Raw genomic sequence first — 19649 nt, 5'->3', positions numbered from 1 at the left:
GCATATATTCCCAGAAATTGAATCATTGGGTCAGAAGGCAGTTCCATTTTTTTTTTTTTTTTAATACAGGGACAGAGATAGAGTCAGAGAGAGGGATAGACAGGGACAGACAGAAAGGAACGGATAGAGATGAGAAGCATCAATCATCAGTTTTTCGTTTTGACACCTTAGTTCATTGATTGCTTTCTCATATGTCCCTTGATTGTGGGCCTTCAGCAGACCGAGTAACCCCTTGCTCGAGCCAGTGACCCTGGGTCCTAGCTGGTGAGCTATTTTTATTTTATTTTATTTTTTTTTGCTTAAGCCAGATGAGCCTGCGCTCAAGCTGGCGACCTCGGGGTCTCGAACCTGGGTCCTCCGCATCCCAGTCCGATGCTCTATCCACTGCGCCACCGCCCAGTCAAGCAGCAGTTCCATTTTTTGAGGAAACTCCATGTTGTTTTCCATAGTGGCTGCACCCATCTGCATTCCCACCAACAGTGCACAAGAATTCCTATTCTCCACATTCCTGCGAACACTTGTTTGTTGATTTGTGATGACAGCCCTTCTGACAGGTGTGAGATGATACCTCACTGTGGTTTTACTTTGTACTTCTCTGATGATTAGTGATGTACATCTTTTCACATGTCCATTGGCCATTTTTACTCTTTGGAGAAGTGTCTATTCAGGTCCTATGCCCATTTTAAAATTGGTTTGCTTGGTTTTTTGCCTGACTGGGTGGTGGCACAGTGGATGGAACGTCGGACTAGGATGCAAAAGACCTAGGTTCGAGACCCTGAGGTCACCAGCTTGAGCATGGGCTTATCTGGTTTGAGCAAAGCTCACCAGCTTGGACCCAAGGTCGCTGGCTCAAGCAAGGGGTTACTTGGGTCTGCTGCAGCCCCACGGTCAAGGCACATATGAGAAAGCAATCAATGAACAACTAAGGTGTTGCAACAAAAAACTAATGATTGATGCTTCTCATCTCTCTCCGTTCCTGTCTGTCTGTCCCTATCTACCCCTCTCTCTGACTCTGTCACTGTAAAAAAAAAAAAAAAAAATTGGTTTGCTTGGGGGTTTTTTTGGTACTAAACTTTATAAGTTCTTTATACTATACTTTATAACATACCTTATAGTATTTTGGTATGTTTGGTATAAAGTATATTACTATACTTTATAATATTTTGGATATTAACCCTTTATCAGATGTATCACTGGCAAATATGTTCTCCCAGTGGGTTATCTTTTCATTTTGTTTTTGGCTTGCTTTACTATGCAAAAAAATTTTAGTCTAATGTAGTTCTATTTATTGTTTTCTTTCTTTTTTTTAATTTTTTAATTCATTTTAGAGAGAGGAGAGAGAGAGAAGCGAGAGGGGGGATGGTGGAGAAGCAGATGGGCGCTTCTTCTGTGTGCCCTGACCAGGAATCGAACCCGGGACTTCCACATGCCAGGCCGATGCTCTACCACTGAGCCAAGCTTATTATTTTCTTTTGTTCCCCTTTCCCAAGGAGATATATCACAAGTCTAACAAAATTTAAGTCTTTAATCCATTTTGAGTTTATTCTTGTGTATGTTGTACAGAGGTAGTCTAGTTTCATTTTTTTTTCATTTATCTGTCCAATTTTCCCAGCACCATTTATTGTTCAATAATAAAGACAATCTGTTCAGACTGTCTTTACCCCATTGTATGTTCTTGCCTCCTTTGTCACATATTGACCATAAAGGCATGGGATTTCTAGGTTCTCTATTCTCTTCTACTGATCTCTTTTTCTTTTAATGCCAGTACCATGCTGTTTTGATTATTATGGCATTGTAGTATAGTTTGATAACAGGTTGCATACCTCCAACTTTGTTCTTCTGTCCTAAGATTGCTGAGGCTATTTGGGGTCTTTTGTGGCTACATATACATTTTTTGAATATTTGTTCTAGTTCAGTGAAATATTTTTAATGTTGACTTAATTGATTTTTAGAGAGAAAGGAGAGAGCAGGAGAGAGACAAGAATATCTGTCCCTGTATGTGCCCAGAACAGGGATCAAATCAGCAACCTCTGTGCTTCAGGATGATGCTCTAACCCAGTAGTCCCCAACCCCTGGGCCGCAGACTGGTACTGCGGACCATTTGTTACTGGTCCACAGAGAAAGAATAAATAACTTACATTATTTCCATTTTATTCATATTTAAGTCTGAATGATGTTTTATTTTTTAAAAATGACCAAATCCCTCTGTTACATCCGTCTAAGACTCACTCTTGACGCTTGTCTTGGTCACGTGATACATTTATCCATCCCACCCAAAAGGCCGGTCAGTGAAAATACTTTGACATTAAACTGGTCCATGGCCCAAAAAAGGTTGGGGACCGCTGCTCTAACCTACCGAGATATCCTGCCAGGGCACTGCGAAATATTCTGAGAGTAATTGCATTGATTCTATAGATTGCTCTGGGTAGTATAGACATTTTAATGATGTTAATTCTTGCTATCCATGAACACAGTATATGCTTCAACTTATTTATATCTTTCTCAATTTCTTTCTTCATAATTTTCCAAGTACAGATCTTTTACTTCCTTGGTTAAATGTATGCCTAAGGGCCCTGGCCAGTTGGCTCAGTGGATAAAACACTGACCTGAAGCACCAGAGCTTGTGGTTCAACCTCCAGTCAGGGCAAACAGGGGAAGCAATCAATGAGTACACAACTAAATGGAACTAAGTGAAACGAGCTGATGCCTCTCTCTCTCTCTCTCTCTCTCTCTCTCTCAAATCAATGGGGGAAAATTTTTTTTTAAGTGAGAGGAGGGGAGATAGTGAGACAGACTCCTGTATGTGCCCCAAATCCTGGCAACCCCTTTCTGGGGCTGATGCTCACGACAACCAAGCTATTTTTAGTACTTGAAGTTGACATGCTCAGACCAACCAAGCTATCCTCAGTGCCCAGGCTGATGCTGGAACCAATCAACGAAATAGCTGCAGGAGGGGAAGAGGAAGAGAAGGGAGAGAGGAAGGGGGAGAGAAGCAGATGGTCACTTCTTTTGTGTGCCCTGATCAGGAATCAAACCCAGGATATCCATACACCAGGCCAATACTCTATCCATTGAGCCAATCGGCCAGGACTGCAAACTTAAAAAAAAAATTATTTCTAGGTACTTTTTTGTTGTTTTGCAACTGTATACGGGATTTTTTCTTAGTTTCTCTTTCTGATTGTTCATTATTGGTGTATTAAAATGCCATCTAGCCTGACCTGTGGTGGCGCAGTGGATAAAGCTTCAACCTGGAATGCTGAGGTCGCTGGTTCAAAACCCTGGGCTTGCCTGGTCAAGGCACATATGGGAGTTGATGCTTCCTGCTCCTCCCTTCTCTCTCTCTCTCTCTCTCTCTTTCTCACTCACTCTCTCTCTAAAAAATAAATAAAGTTTAAAAAAATGCCATCTATATCTGAATATTAATTTTTTATCCTGCTACTTTTCTCAATTCATTTATCAGTTCTAGTAGTTTTCTGATGGAGTCTTTAGTTTCCTATATACAGTATCATGCCATCTGCAAATAATGAGTTTTACTTCTTCCTTTCCAATCTGAATGCCTTTTATTTCTTTTTCTTGTCTGATTGCTGTGCTAGAACTTCTAGTACTTTGCTGAATAAGAGTGGTAAAAGTGTACATCCCTGTCTTGTACCTGATCTTAAGGAAAACGCTTCTAGTTTTTCTTTTTTAGGTATCATGTTGGCTGTGGGTTTGTTATATATGGCCCTTACTTTGTTGAGGCATGTTTTCTCTAGCCCCACCGTGCCGAGAGTTGCTATCATAAATTGGTGTTGGATTTTATCTAACACTTTTTCTGTATCTATTGATATGATCCTATGATTTTTTTTATCCTTCATTTTGTTTATGTGGTATATCACACTTATTGATTTGTAAATACTGTACTAACCTTAAATCCCCAGAATAAATCCTACTTGACCATGGTTATGATTTTTAAAAAATTTATTTGAGAGAGAGGAAGGGGGAGAGAGAGACAGAAACATCAATCTGCTTCTGTACATGCCCTACCCAGGGATCACACCGGCAATCTCTGGGCGTTGGGATGACGCTCTAACCAACTGAGCTATCTGGCCATGGCAGTTACGGTCTTTTTAATATATTGTTGGATCTGGTTTGCTCATATTTTGTTGAGGATATTTGCATCTATGTTTTTCAGGAATATTGGCCCTTAATTTTCTTTCTTTATCGTGTCTTTATCTGGTTTTGGAAGTAGAATAATTCTGGCTTCATAAAATGACCTTGGGAGTCTTCTGGAATAGTTTGAGAAGGATAAGTGTTAGTTCTTTAAATGTTTGGTAAAATTTGCCTGTGCAGCAATTTGGTCTAGGACTTTTGTTTGCTGGAAGTTTTTTGACTACTGCTTCCATTTCATTATGTGTAATTGGTCTATTCAGATTTTCTGATTCTTCCTGATTCAGTTTTGTAAGATTATATGTTTCTAGGAATTTATCCATTTCATCTAGATTATCCAATTTGTTGGCATATAGATGTTCATAATTTTTTTTGCTTGTAATATTTATTTATTCATTTCATAAAACTCACTATTCCTTTGATAAAATAGTACATTTTAATTCCCTCATGTTTGTTATTGCAATGAACAAACATATAATGTAAAGAGAAAAAATGCCAAACAACCAGGGTAACAACTTGTATTGTTTTTTGTCAGGTGTTATTTAATATTTTTTCTTTAGTATTTTAAAACTTTCTTATAATCTAGTTTTGTGTACCTTTTATTAGATGTTCATAGCATTTTCTTACAATCTTTTGTATATCTGTGCTGTCAGTTCTTTCTCCTTTCATTTCTGATTTTATTTATTTGGATCCTCTTTTTTCTTTATAAATCTGGTTAAAGGCTTGTCAATCTTGTTTATACTTTCAAAAACCTGCTCTTGGTTTCAATGACTTTTTGTATTATTATTATTTTTTTAGGTTCTATATCATTTATTTCTGCTCTAATTTTTATCACTTCCTTCTACTTACTCTTACACGGCTTTGTTGTTCTTTTCATAGCTCTTTTAGATGTAAGGTTAGATTGTTCATTTGTAAACCTCACTGTTCTCAAAAATTAATTTTTTAAGCCCTGGCCGGTTGGCTCAGTGGTAGAGCGTCGGCCTGGCGTGCAGGAATCCTGGGTTCGATTCCCAGCCAGGGCACACAGGAGAAGTGATCATCTGCTTCTCCACCCCTCCCCCTCTCCTTCCTCTCTGTCTCTCTCTTCCCCTCCCACAGCCAAGGCTCCATTGGAGCAAAGTTGGCCCAGGCGCTGAGGGTGGCTCTATGGCCTCTGCCTCAGGCACTAGAATGGCTCTGGTTGCAACAGAGCAACGCCCCAGGTGGGCAGAGCATCGTCCCCTGGTAGGCATGCCGGGTGGATCCCGGTCAGGCGCATGCAGGAGTCTGTCTGACTGCCTCCCCGCTTCCAACTTCAGAAAAATACACATACAAAAAAAATTAATTTTTTAGTACTTAAAATATACAAAGCCACTAAGTAGTTAATACAGAGTGTAGTAAAGTTATAGTGAGAATCATCTATTAGACCAGAGTTTCATCTTTTCCCAACTCAAGCCCCTATTTAATCAAACAAAAATTCCCTTGTCATTAGTATCTGAAACTTCAAAAATCAAACTATCATGACTCTCTTGATAACATGAAGTATTATAAATAATACATACAACTAAGAAATGCTATTCCGAGCACCAGATCCAAGTTGGCAGCTAGCAGGAGGCTGATGAAGGAGCTTGAAGAAATCCGCAAATGCGGAATGAAAAACTTCTGTAACATCCAGGTTGATGAAGCTAATTTATTGACTTGGCAAGGGCTTATTGTTCCTGACAACCCTCCCTATGATAAGGGGGCCTTCAGAATCGAAATAAACTTTCCAGCAGAATACCCATTCAAACCACTGAAGATCATATTTAAAACAAAGATCTATCATCCCAATATTGATGAAAAGGGGCAGGTCTGCCTGCCAGTAATTAGTGCTGAAAACTGGAAGCCAGCAACCAAAACCGACCAAGTAATCCAGTCCCTCATAGCACTGGTGAATGACCCCCAGCCCGAGCACCCACTTCAGGCTGACCTAGCTGAAATACTCTAAGGACCATAAAAAATTCTGTAAGAATGCTGAGGAGTTTACAAAGAAATATGGGGAAAAGCGACCTGTGGACTAAAATCTGCCACAATTGATTCCAGCGAGTGTGAGCAGAGACCCCGAGCAGTGCACTGAGACACCCCGCAAAGCAGAACTCTATGGAAAATTGACAGGTGCCACCGCCTGGTGTTCGCTTGTGGCAGTTACTAACTTTCTACAGTTTTCTTAATCAAAAGTGATCTAGGTAACCTGTAAAGAAAGGATTAAAAATTTAAGATGTTCTAAAAAAAAAAAAAAAAAGAAAAGAAAAAGAAATGCTATTCCTTTATTTATGTATTAATATGTACCACTTAATCCTCTACCCCTTCCTCCACCCTAAAAATAAATCACTAACTAACCTGACCAGGTGGTGGCACAGTGGATAGAGAGTCGGCCTGGGACACAGAGAACCCAGGTTCGAAGCCCCGACCGAGGTCACTGGCTTGGCGTGGGCTCACCAGTTTGAGCGTGGGGTCACTGGCTTGAACAAGGGGTCATAGACATGATCCCATGGTGGCTGGCTTAAGCCCAAAGGTTGCTGGCTTGGGCAAGGGGTCACTAGCTCTGCTGTAAACCTCCCCCCCCCAATCAAGGCACATATGAGAAAGCAATCAATGAACAACTAAGGTGCCGCAATGAAGAATTGCTGATCCTCATCTCTCTCCCTTCCTGTCTGTCCCTCTCTCTTGTCTTTCTCGCTAAAATTAATAAATAAATCACTTACTAATTCCTGGAACAAGGTATAGTAGTTTCTTACATATTACAATGCCATTAGTATTTGACAATGTCTAGTCCAGAGCAAGTGCTCAATAAATACTTGATAATAGCACATGAAGAAATTATACATACTAACAATTTATTGTAAATCAACTCAAAATACCTGAATGCTTACCTTCTTATTTTTTATGAAGAAAATACCTGTTTACATGTGTTTTTGTTTCTTTAATTTGAAAAAAGGGAGAAATTACAGAAAATAGTAAAATACCATTTACATTCCAGTGGTGGGAATATTGATAATAATGTCATATTTGCTTAAAAATTCTTAAAATACAATCTAACAGCTATAACAGAAGTTCCTATTTTATACCTCATCCTATTCCAATGCTCCTTTCCTTTCCAGAAACCACTATCATGAACTCAGTGTGTATATTTCTAGTACAGCGGTACCTTGAGATACGAACAGACCAACATACAATTTTTTTTTTAATTTATTTATTTTTTACAGAGAGAGAGTGAGTCAGAGAGAGGGATAGACAGGGACAGACAGACAGGAATGGAGAGAGATGAGAAGCATCAATCATTAGTTTTTCATTGCGCATTGCAACACCTTAGTTGTTCATTGATTGCTTTCTCATATGTGCCTTGACCATGGGCCTTCAGCAGACCGAGTAACCCCTTGCTGGAGCCAGCGACCTTGGGTTCAAGCTGTTGGGCTTTTGCTCAAACCAGATGAGCTCATGCTGAAGCTGGCGACCTCAGGGTCTCGAACCTGGGTCCTCTGCATCCCAGTCCAACACTCTATCCACTGCACCACCGCTTGGTCAGGCAACATGATTTTTTTAAAATACAAGCTGCAACTCATTCCGTATTTTTTTCAAGATCCGAGGGAAATTCCAAGATATGAGTCGTGATTCAAGAAGCTGCCACTAGTTGGCACGTTGGCACACAGGTCCAGTATCAGCAGTTTGATATACGAGTTGACTGACTTACAAGCTCGGTTACAGAACGAATTAAATTCGTATCTCAAGGCACCACTGTACATGTTTTTCTGTTCCTATTCTATTTTTGGTATTTTTCTTTAACTGTTTTATTTCTATTGTTTTGTTTTTTGTTTTTGTGACAGAGACAGAGGGAGGGACAGACAGGAAAGAAGAGAGATGAGAAGCATCAATTCTCCGTTGTGGCACCTTAGTTGTTCATTGATTGCTTTCTCATATGTGCCTTGACACGGGGGCTACAGCAGACCGAGTGACCCCTTGCTTGAGCCAGCGACCTTGGGTTCAAGCTGGTGAGCCTCACTCAAATCAGATAACACCGGGGTCAAGCCAGCGACGTTGGGGTTTTGAACCTGGGTCCTCCGCATCCCAGTCCGATGCTCTATCTACTGCATCACCGCCTGGTCAGGCTCAACTGTTTTATTTTCAAAAATTGCACTGCTTGAGATCTAGTTTGTTGTATAGAGATCTAGTTCATTCTTTTTGACTTCTGTATAGTATCTTATATCATCCAGTAACTTATTCAACAACCTAAGTAAAAGATACTTACCGTATTTTTCACTCCATAAGATGCACTCCCCCCCAAAAAAAAGTGGAGGGGAAAATGCCTGTGCATCTTATAAAAAGAAAAATATGGTATTTTATTAAATATTTTAACACACCATTTGGTTCAGAATATTTTTTTCTTATTTTCCTCCCTAAAAGTCTAGGTGTGTCAAAAAAAGCAAACAAACAAAAAAAAAAACTAGATGTGTCTTATGCTCAGGTGTGTCTTATGGAGCGAAAAATATGGTAGGTTGTTTCCAGTTTTTCAATATCTTAAATAATGATACAATAAACATTCTTGTGTTGTCTCCTTATGTATTCATGCCAGTGTCTCTAGGGCAAGGGTCCCCAAACTTTTTACACAGGGTGCCAGTTCACTGTCCCTCAGACCGTTGGAGGGCCGGACTATGAAAAAAACTATGAACAAATCCTTATGCACACTGCACATATCTTATTTTAAAGTAAAAAAACAAAATGGGAACAAATACAATATTTAAAATAAAGAACAAGTAAATTTAAATCAACAAACTGACCAGTATTTCAATGGGAACTATGCTCCTCTCACTGACCACCAATGAAAGAGGTGCTCCTTCCGGAAGTGCGGTGGGGGCTGGATAAATGGTCTCAAGGGGCTACATGCGGCCCGCGGGCCATAGTTTGGGGACCCCTGCTCTAGGGTATATAGATGGCCTGACCTGTGGTGGCACAGTGGATAAAGCATCGACCTGGAACACTGAGGTTGTGGATTTGAAACCCTGGGCTTGCTGGGTCAAGGCACTTAAGGGAATTGATGCTTCCTGCTCCATACTCTCTCCTCTCTTTCTCTCTCTCTCCCCTCTCTAATATGAATAAATAAAATCTTAAAAAAAAAAAAAGGTAGAACAGATGAGTCACAGCTCATCACTTATTCTCCATTCACCAGAAACCTATAACTTGCTTTTCAAGAGTGCTTGTATCAGGCCCTGGCCGGTTGGCTCAGTGGTGGAGCGTCGGCCTGGCGTGCGGGGGACCCGGGTTCGATTCCCAGCTAGGGCACATGGGGGAGGCGCCCATTTGCTTCTCCACCCCTCCCCCTCCTTCCTCTCTGTCTCTCTCTTCCCCTCCCGCAGCCAAGGCTCCATTGGAGCAAAGATGGTCCGGGCGCTGGGGATGGCTCCTTGGCCTCTGCCCTGGGCGCTAGAGTGGCTCTGGTCGCGGCAGAGCGACGCCCCAGAGGGGCAGAGCATCGCCTCCTGGTGGGCAGAGTGTCGCCCCTGGTGGGTGTGCCGGGTGGATCCCGGTCAGGCGCATGCGGGAGTCTGTCTGGCTGTCTCTCCCTGTTTCCAGCTTCGGAAAAATACAAAAAAAAAAAAAAAAAAAAAGAGTGCTTGTATCAATTTAAACTCGTAACAGCAGTGTATGACAGTTCTTATTGGCAACATCTGAACCAAAAGTTCTCAGTGCATTCCTGTAGGCAACTGAGATAACTGATTACAAATAAATTCCCACCTCAGTAATTACTCAAGTACCTAATATTTTTTGGTAACAAGTAGTTGATTTACTGCATTATTTAAATCTCCTAAGTCAGCACAATGTAAAATACAAATAGATATTTCTTACCTAAAAGTATAAAACTATGGGAAAAAGGGCAGACATATGGGTCAATTGAAGAGAAGAGAAAGTCTGACCTACACATACATCGACTGACTCTGACAAAGACAACTAGGTAATTCAATGGAGAAAGACCCTTCTCAAAAAATGATGTACCCATGAACAAAAACAAAACCTTCATGTGACAAAGATTAACTTGCAATAGATCATAGAACTAAATGTAAAACTTAAAATACTGCCACTTTCGAAAAGAATTTGGTAGTTTCTTATGACATCAACACGTATTCACCACATGACCCAGCTACCCTTTGTATATACGTATTTACCCAAAGAAATGAAAAGATTAGTGAACTGTACATGAATATTTATAGCAGTTTTATTCATAAGAGCTAAAAACTGAAAACAACCCAGATGGTCATCATCTATTGAATAAATTACCAAACTGGTAAATCCATACACAGAACACTAAGCAATACAAATGAACAAACTACAAACTACAGATACATGTAGCAACATAGATGAATCTCAGAAACATGGTAAGTGAAAGAAACTAGAAAGAAACATGGTAAGTGAAAGAAACTAGAAAGGCTATAGGGGGTCCTCGGGTTACAACAGTCTCCATAAAAAGTTAAAAAAACTGAGATGCCAGTGTTTTGGCTTATGCTGTTAGCATCATACTCACGGACTATGTGGATGAACTAGTTTGGCTGCACACAGTGGAAGAATATGCAGTACAATGTACAGTACAGTATATTTATGTCCTTTTTCTTTTTCTGTGGCTTAGTTGTTTTTATGTTATAGATTATGATTTTACAACTGTGTTAGGATAGGTAAGTGACAGGCTAGGGTGTGTTTCAACTTACACTAAAATTCCGGTTACAACATCATCGTACGAAAGGAACATGTCATAACCCGAGGACACCCTGTATACCAGGGGTCCCCAAACTACGGCCCACGGGCCACATGCGGCCCCCTGAGGCCATTTATCCAGCCCCCGCCGCACTTCTGGAAGGGGCACCTCTTTCATTGGTGGTCAGTGAGAGGAGCATAGTTCCCATTGAAATACTGGTCAGTTTGTTGATTTAAATTTACTTGTTCTTTATTTTAAATATTGTATTTGTTCCCGTTTTGTTTTTTTATTTTAAAATAAGATATGTGCAGTGTGCATAGGGATTTGTTCATAGTTTTTTTTTATAGTCCGGCCCTCCAACGGTCTGAGGGACAGTGAACTGGCCCCCTGCGTAAAAATTTGGGGACCCTGCTGTACACTGTACAATTGATTTCATTTATATGACATTTGGTGAAGACAAAACTATAGGAACAGATCAGATGAGTGATTGCCAGGTTCTAAGAGGAAAGATAGGGGGTTGACTACAAAAGAAAGCTTCTTGGGGCCCTGGCCGGTTGGCTCAGCAGTAGAGCGTCAGCCTGGTGTGCGGGGGACCCGGGTTCGATTCCCCGCCAGGGCACATAGGAGAAGCGCCCATTTGCTTCTCCGCCCCCCCCCCTTCCTCTCTGTGTCTCTCTTCCCCTCCCGCAGCCAAGGCTCCATTGGAGCAAAGATGGCCCGGGCGCTGGGGATGGCTCCTTGGCCTCTGCCCCAGGCGCTAGAGTGGCTCTGGTCGCGGCAGAGCGACGCCCCGGAGGGGCAGAGCGTCGCCCCTGGTGGGCGTGCCGGGTCGATCTCGGTCAGGTGCATGCGGGAGTCTGTCTGTCTCTCCCCGTTTCCAGCTTCAGAAAAAAAATAAAGAAAGAAAATAAAGAAAGCTTCTTGGGTGATAAAATATTCAATATATTAATTGTAGTGATGGTTATGAAACTGTTAAAATTCACTGAATTACAGCTCCCTAAATTTAGGGCAAATTTTACTGTATGTAAATTATAGCACAATAAATCTAATTTCTAAAAAGTGCAATACTCCAATATTTATGTATAAGAACATTTGTTGTAGCTTGGATTATTATACCAGTACTAAAATTTGTATCACAAGAGTAAGATTAGCTTAGAAGAGAAAAGCTAGAAAAAAAAAATTATTTTTTTTTTGTATTTTTCTGAAGTTGGAAACAGGGAGGCAGTCAGACAGACTCCCGCATGCGCCCGACCAGGATCCACTTGGCATGCCCACCAGGGGGCGATGCTCTGCCCATCTGGGGCATCGCTCTGTTGCAACCAGAGCCATTCTAGCGCCTGAGGCAGAGGCCATAGAGCCATTCTCAGCGCCCCGGCCAACTTTGCTCCAAGGAGCCTCGGCTGCGGGAGGGGAAGAGAGAGAGAGGAAGGAGAGGGGGAGGGGTGGAGAAGCAGATGGGTGCTTCTCCTGTGTGCCCTGGCCAGGAATCGAACCCAGGACTCCTGCACGCTAGGCCAATGCTCTACCACTGAGCCAATCGTCCAGGGACTAGAAAAATATTTTTTTAAATATCTCTTTCAAGGTTGGAGTTTTCAAAAAGAGTAAAAATCACCAAAATGTAGAAAAGAGAAAAGCCAGCAGTGGTGAGCCTGGCGTTTGGGGCAATTTCCTGCTTGAAGCAACTGCCAATTCTAAAAGCAAAAGTGATCAAGAAACTAAGCAGAGCCTGACTAGGCGGTGGCGCAGTGGATAGAGCATCGGACTGGGATGCCTAGGACCCAGGTTCGAGACCCCAGGATAGCCAGCTTGAGCATGGGCTCATCTGGCTTGAGCAAAAAAGCTCACTAGCATGGACCCAAGGTCACTGGCTCAAACGAGGAGTTACTCAGTCTGCTGAAGGCCCGCGGTCATGGCACATATGAGAAAGCAATCAATGAACAACTACGGTGTCGCAACAAAAAACTGATGATTGATACTTCTCATCTCTCTCCGTTCTGTCTGTCTGCCCCTATCTATCCCTCTATCTGACTCTCTCTCTGTCCCTGTAAAAAAATAAAAAAATAAAATAAAATAAAAAAGAAACTAAGCAGAGCTGTCAAGAAACTCATGGAACCAAGCTGACCAAAAATAAATTCTAGGGAATGTCCAGGAGAAGTAGTGGCAAAGATCCCAGGATTTTTGGGGGGACTCTGTATCTCTGAAGAGTTATGATCTAGGCCAGTCTGCACAAAGGCTGAAACCCATACTCAAATTACTTCAATCCCTAATTTTGTGTATGTTTTAAATAAAGTCCAAGGATGAATTATATGAAATTTAAAAAATTATATGAAAATTTATCTTTTCCCTGGTTGGTTGGCTCAGTGGTGGAGCATCAGCCCAGTGTGTGGATGTCCCAGGTTTGATTCCTGGTCAGGGCACACAGGAGAAGCATCCATCTGCTTCTCCACCTATCCCCCTCCTCTATCTCTCTCTCTCTTCCCCCCTGCAGCCATGGCTCAATTGGTTGGAGTGCACTGGGCCTGGGCACAAGGATGGTTCTGTATAGCCTCCACTTCAAGTGATAAAAATAGCTTGGTTGCCAAGCAATGGTCCAAGATGGGCAGAACACTGCCCTGTATGGAGCTTGCCTGGTGGATCCCAGTTGGGGTGCATGGGAGAGTCTGTCTCTCTGTCTCCCTTCCCCTCACTTAAAAGAAATTTTATTTTTTATAAAACCTGGTATTTTAATATAAACTGACAAGAAATAAATTGAAAAAGATTTTTACACAATATGTCCTTGGTGCTAGATTCTTCAGCCCTACATCATCCTGAGAAACTCTCTTTGATATAACATTTTGGACCTTTACTGTCAAGTCCTACATTCTTGAGGTGATGGAACCACACCTACCTTCATAGGTACCAATGTAATACCTATGAAATCCCACACTTGTCTACCTGCAGGAGCCATGTGAAACATGTTAGGTCATGTTCTGGTTAATCTAAAGAACCACTATTACAACTTTTTCATTTCTCCCAAGTACCCAAGGGGCCCAGTATTAGCATTATAAAACAGTACCTGCTTAGCATAAGACAAAAAGTATAAAATTATGAGTTTGTTCACCTAAACTGTTTCTGGTTCAGCTATGAGTTCACTCTTTAAATTTCAGTTTTCCATATATTCTATATATTATAATGACTATCATAGGTTATCAGTTTTCAAAGGATATTCAACAATTTAATATCCACAAAACTATTTAATTCCTTGAAAAAAAATTAGGGATACATTACATACATGAAAATATATACTTATTTATTCATAACAAATGTTGTCTTAACACATCTCACTGGAGAGGAAGTTTTTCTCAGGTAACATCTAGAATGCAAGGCTGTGCAAATTAACTGGTATCCAATAAATGTTTGCTTTAATGAATAGACCTCACATACTCCTATGTTAGGTAAACAGAATTTGCTGTATTCTTCTCTATTTAAAGTAGTTAGCTTTCAAACTTAGGTCTTTATATAAATTCGGTGTCAAAGTTGACTATAACAAAAGAATGGAATTAAAAATAAACATAGTCACCACATTAACAATATTTATAACTATTAAAACAAGAGTTAATTTGATCCTTATTTCAAGGTACCAAATGTTTCAGTTAACGCCACTAGAATCTGAAAAAACCCACTTAACCTGATGAAATAAAGTGGCTCTCTGGGTCAAGGCACACACGAGAAAGCAATCAATGAAAAATAAAGGTGCTGCAACAAAGAATTGATGATTCTCGTCTCTCTCCCTTTCTGTCTGTCCCTATCTGTCCCTCTTTCCGACTCTCTCTGTCAAAAAACAAATAAACAAAGTGGCTCTCAGTACATTTAGAAGCTAAGTCAAGCCTGACCTGTGGTGGCACAGTGGATAAGGTGTTGACCTGGAATGTGGAATGCTGAGATTGCCATTTCAAAGCCCTGGGCTTGTCTGGTCAAGACACATAGGAGAAGCAACTATTATTTGATGCTTCCCACTCCCCCACCCTTCTTTCTCTCCTTTCTGTAAAATCAATAAATAAAAAGTTAAAAAGAAAAAGAAGCTAGGTCAAGTTGCTGAGGGGAATGGCAGTACGTGACATTACAAGCCCCTCCATGGTTTACCATAGAGTTAGGAAACCTTTAAAGACTGAATAACCATTCACTTCTATTTGTTCATATATTATTTAATGCAGTGGAAAAGAGGGAGAATGCAATTAAGTTTTGTATTGTCTAGGACGGCTGAGAAGAAAATAGACGTCAAATCTGAACTCTCTTAAAACTACTAGATTAAGGCCTGACCTGTGGTGGCGCAGTGGATAAAGCGTTGACCTGGAAATGCTGAGGTCACCGGTTCGAAACCCTGGGCTTGCCTGGTCAAGGCACATATGGGAGTTGATGCTTCCAGCTCCTCCCCCTTTCTCTCTCTCTCTGTCTCTCCTTTCTCTCTCTCTCTGTCTCTCCCTCTCCTCTCTAAAATGAATAAATAAAAAAAAAAAAAAAAAAATTTAAAGTAAAAAAAAAAAAAGAAATTAGGTCCTTAGGATGTGATTTAAAAAAAAAAAAAAAAAAAAAAAAAAAAAAAAAACTACTAGATTAAGACTAAGGTAAAAACTTTCAACATTCTAAAGGGAAAACTTAACATAGGAAAGAACCATGACAACATAAACTCAGTTTTACTTCATTTTTAAAGGAAAATAAATATGTAACTAATTTGTTTCTGTTTGAACTAATTTATTTTAGCATATGATGCATCAGTTGTAGGATTTAAAACAGTTATCATAGCCCATGCTGACATCCATTTAAGAAACTAAAGCATAAAGAAAAAACCTTTGAATAGAAATATCAGTAAAAAGGTGAAATATGGGGTACACAGATTGCTGAAAGTATTTATACTTAAAAACTAAGATGATTTAAATATACTAGATATAGGCATACATATAATACTAATAGGTCACCAGCATGAAACCCAAGGTCTGAATTCTACTTCTGTCACTTCTTTCTCTCACAGAACTGATTTCTCTTTAAATCAAGAATCTAAGGTCTTTCTTTCTTTCTTTCTTTCTTTCTTTCTTTCTTTCTTTCTTCTTTTTTTAAGCAAGAGACAGGAAGGGAGAGAGATGAGAAGCATCCACTCATAGTTGTATCACTTTGTTCTTTAATTGCTTCTCATACTCACTTTGACCTAGGGACTCCAGCTGAGCCAGTGACCCTTTACTCAAGCCAGAGACCTTGGGCACAAGCCAGCAACCATGGGATCATGTCGATGACCCCACCCTCAAGCAATTGAACTCAGGGTTTTGAACCCAGAACCTCAGTGTCCCAGGTCAATGCTCTATTCTACTGTGCCACCACTGGTCATGGTAGGGTCTTTTTTTGATACCTAAGTTTTTCCTTGACCTCTCCTCTTACCATACCAGTCAACTTCCATTACAAAGTTTTAACTAAAATTTCCTTTGTTTTCTAACATTCTTTTCCTAAACACAACATTTAATCTACTCTTAAACACAGTTCCTTTATTCTAAAAATCTTTGACCTAGATTAGTAAACTTCAGAAGACCCTATTAGAATAGTGTTCTACAATAAAACAGTATTTCTCTAGGAAGGAATGATGGTACCCTTTTTCATCTTCCCTAAGAGATCCTTGGATGTTCCTATCAGGTGGTCAAGAATGAAGCAGTTGACAAAATACTTCCTTCCACAAATACATGGTATTCTTTTTTTAAGTGTGTCTCCTTCCTTGAATTCTTACCCTTCACTCTGTCCTTAGGTTCCAAAACCATGAACAACACCTGCCTCTTTCTTTACATCCTACTTCTCACTCCCAGGCCCCACAAAGGAAACAGATTTCAACAAAACTGAAACTTGGCCCTGCCCGGTTGGCTCAGTGGTAGAGCGTCGACCTGGCGTGCAGGAGTCCCGGGTTCGATTCCCAGCCAGGGCACACAGGAGAGGCGCCCATCTGCTTCTCCACCCCTCCCCCTCTCCTTCCTCTATCTCTCTCTTCCCCTCCTGCAGCCAAGGCTCCATTGGAGCAAAGTTGGCCCGGGCGCTGGGGATGGTTCCATGGCCTCTGCCTCAGGCGCTAGACTGGCTCTGGTTGCAACGGAGTGGCGCCCCAGATGGGCAGAGCATTGCCCCTGGTGGGCGTGCCGGGTGGATCCCAGTTGGGCGCATGCAGGAGTCTGACTGCCTCCCGGTTTCCAACCTCAGAAAAATACAAAAAAAACCCAAAAAACCCACACACAAAAAAATTGAAACTCTAGAAAAGTTTCTGGAGTTAGTAGTGGACAGATAAGTCTACAAATAAAGTGTTTATTGCTTTTTTAAAAAAATAGAAAGAAAGAAAGAAGGAAAAGAACAACGCAAGTGAGTACTTAACTGAGGTGTAGTCAAGTGTTCCTTGGTAATTAGAGGGAAAGAAAATCTCAGCATATTGGAATTGCTGATGAAAGGAGGGATTTTCAGAACGTTATAAGACTCCTTCTAACTTCATTTATCATCATCCATAAAATTTTTTCACTACCAATTAGATGACTTTCTTTAATCTTTTGAGCCTGTTTGTTCAACTGTAAAATGCCGACACTAACAGTACCTTTTTCGACCCACAGTGTAACTGAGAGGACTAAAAAGATGACACATGTAAAGCTAAGAGCACAGTGCCTAGTACATAAAGACTTATTACATTTGTTATCTTAAAAGAAATCTGAAGGATGAAGTATATCTTTGCTTTTGTTCAGAAACAAGTCTTTGTTTTAAGTTTTATTGTAAAATGATACTTATACCTTTATCTTATTAAACATTTTAATTTAGAAACTTAGAAGCTTCACTGGAATACTGACTTTGATAAAATCAAATTAACCAGGGGCAAAAGTTTTATGCTAAAACAGAACTTTACTGAAAAATATTTAGGAGTCATTATGTTGATAAAGCAACTATTATGAAACTTTAAAAAAAATGCAAATTCAGCTGTAATCATATGCAGCTGTTCCTTTCAAATTAATTCACTTTTTTTTTTTCCTGACCCTACAGTACTCTGCTTTCATTAAAAGCCTTTAACAAGTCTCAGCTTCTTCGATATCAAAACCTTCTGGAAACCTGGCTCAGAGGAAGCCACACAGTTTACAGTGCTAGAAAGGATCCCTGTGGTCACTCTAGGACAACTGTCACTGTCACCAGCACGTCTGGCTGTCTCACAGGGACCTGGGCCTGGAGAAGTGTAGGGGAAGGCTGGTGTCTGAAACAAAGTCGACAACTAGGGTGCCCTGTAAGGGGAGAGGTTTTAACTGAGAATCGCACAGGATGAAGGTCTGAGTGCGAGGACGCGGTCTCGCGGGGAGGATCAATTCCAGGGGTGCACCGCCAGCTTCCACAGGAAAGGGACGCAGGTGCTGCCCTTCCTCCGCGCCCCCGCTGCTTTCTCCCCCAACCGCCGTCCCTGGCCCCCAGCCCTCCGCTTACCTTTCTCGTCCTCGTCGATGCGCAGGGCGACGGAGATGTACTCGAAGGCCTGTTTGTGGAAGGCTCGGACGCGCTCGGCCTCGCCGCCCGGCACTGGCGCCGGAGGCGCGGCCGAGGCCGGCGCAGCCGGGGAGCTCCTCTTGGAGGCCATGAGGGCGCGGGAGAAGCGCTGGCAAAGCCACACGAAGAGGAGCCCCAGGTGGAAGGCGACTAAACGCAGCAGCGCGAAGCCTACGAACAGCGGGTAGGAGAAGTAGTACAGGTTCCGTTTATGCGGCGACTCCGGCGGAGGGGCCGGCCTGGGGGCGGGACGGGCGGGGGCCAGGCAGGGGGGCGGAGGCCTGGCAGGCACCGGGCTGCTGGGGCCGCCGCAGCCTTTCTTCTTCCCTCGTCCACCCGGAGAATTCATTCACAGCTCCCACTGCCGCAGCCGCCATAACCCGCCTCCCGCAGATCGACGGCGACCAAGTGACGGCAGCGGCCCCTGGGACTGCGAGGGGCACAGACCCCTCGCGCGCCGGCCGGGCCCAAGAGCTCGACACTTGCACGCACCGGCTGCTGGCCCCGCCCCTTTCTCTCTGCACGGCCGAAGCACAACCCCTTCTCTTCTTTCTGAGGTCGGTGGCTTCTGCCCCTCCCTCCCTCCGTTCTCTCAGCCGCCGCTAGTAGCTCAAAGCGCGGCCGCGCGCGCACGCCCTCCAGTGTCTTTCCCCAGCGCGTGCGCGTACACCGCCGTCTTTGTTGCCCTGAGCGCCTAGTGCGCGTGTGCGCTGTCTGCCACTTGGTCCCTTTCCTGCAGAACTACAGTTCCCAATGTGCAGTTCGGTTTAACGTCATCCTCAAGGACCGTGGGTCAGCGTTCTTCACTAGCCTTGGGAGCTCCTTAGCCGGCAACGTTGTTCATCAAGGTTTCGATCTTCCAGAGTGACACCATTTTCTTAGTAGTATTTCTTTCAGTATTTTCTGCCAGTCTTCCGCATAAGATAATTAATCTGAGTTCCATCTCAAAAGCAATGGGTACCAATCTGGAAATTATCCGAGAAGGAAGTGATATTAGAAATATACGAAAAAAGATCACAAAATGTTAGTTCAATGAGATTAACTCAAGGATTACAGTCGTTTAACTAAATAGGTGTTTAGATAAAGAATTTATTTGAATAAGGGAATTTGTGTGTGTGCGTGTGTGAGAGAGAGAGAGAGAGACAGAGACAGAGAAAGGGACAGGTAGGGATAAACAGGCAGGGAGAGAGATGAGAAGCCTTCATGGGGGGGGGGGGGGGGACTACAGCAGAGCGAGTGATCCCTTGCCCAAGCCAGCGACCTTGGACCCAAGCCAGTGACCTTG

General features: G+C 42.1%; 1 protein-coding gene and 1 pseudogene across 2 annotated transcripts in view; one reads left to right on the top strand and one right to left on the bottom strand.

Annotated features, from left to right (window-relative positions):
• Nucleotides 1-18967, bottom strand: part of SPAST (spastin) — a 73863-nt gene extending 54896 nt beyond the window's left edge. For both annotated transcript variants that reach the window (XM_066266843.1, XM_066266846.1), the window contains exon 1: nt 18305-18967. In XM_066266843.1, coding sequence (XP_066122940.1) covers nt 18305-18713 — 409 coding nt within the window. In that variant the 5' untranslated portion in view covers nt 18714-18967. The remainder of the gene's footprint in view (nt 1-18304) is intronic.
• LOC136328619 (ubiquitin-conjugating enzyme E2 L3 pseudogene) lies at nt 5736-6203 on the top strand (annotated as a pseudogene).
• Nucleotides 18968-19649: the final 682 nt, after the last annotated feature.

The sequence above is a fragment of the Saccopteryx bilineata genome, chromosome 3 (assembly GCF_036850765.1).
Source record: "Saccopteryx bilineata isolate mSacBil1 chromosome 3, mSacBil1_pri_phased_curated, whole genome shotgun sequence".
NCBI classification, from domain to species: domain Eukaryota; kingdom Metazoa; phylum Chordata; class Mammalia; order Chiroptera; family Emballonuridae; genus Saccopteryx; species Saccopteryx bilineata.
The sequence above is the reverse complement of the archived record's forward strand: the minus strand, read 5'-3'. Positions and strand labels throughout refer to the sequence as shown.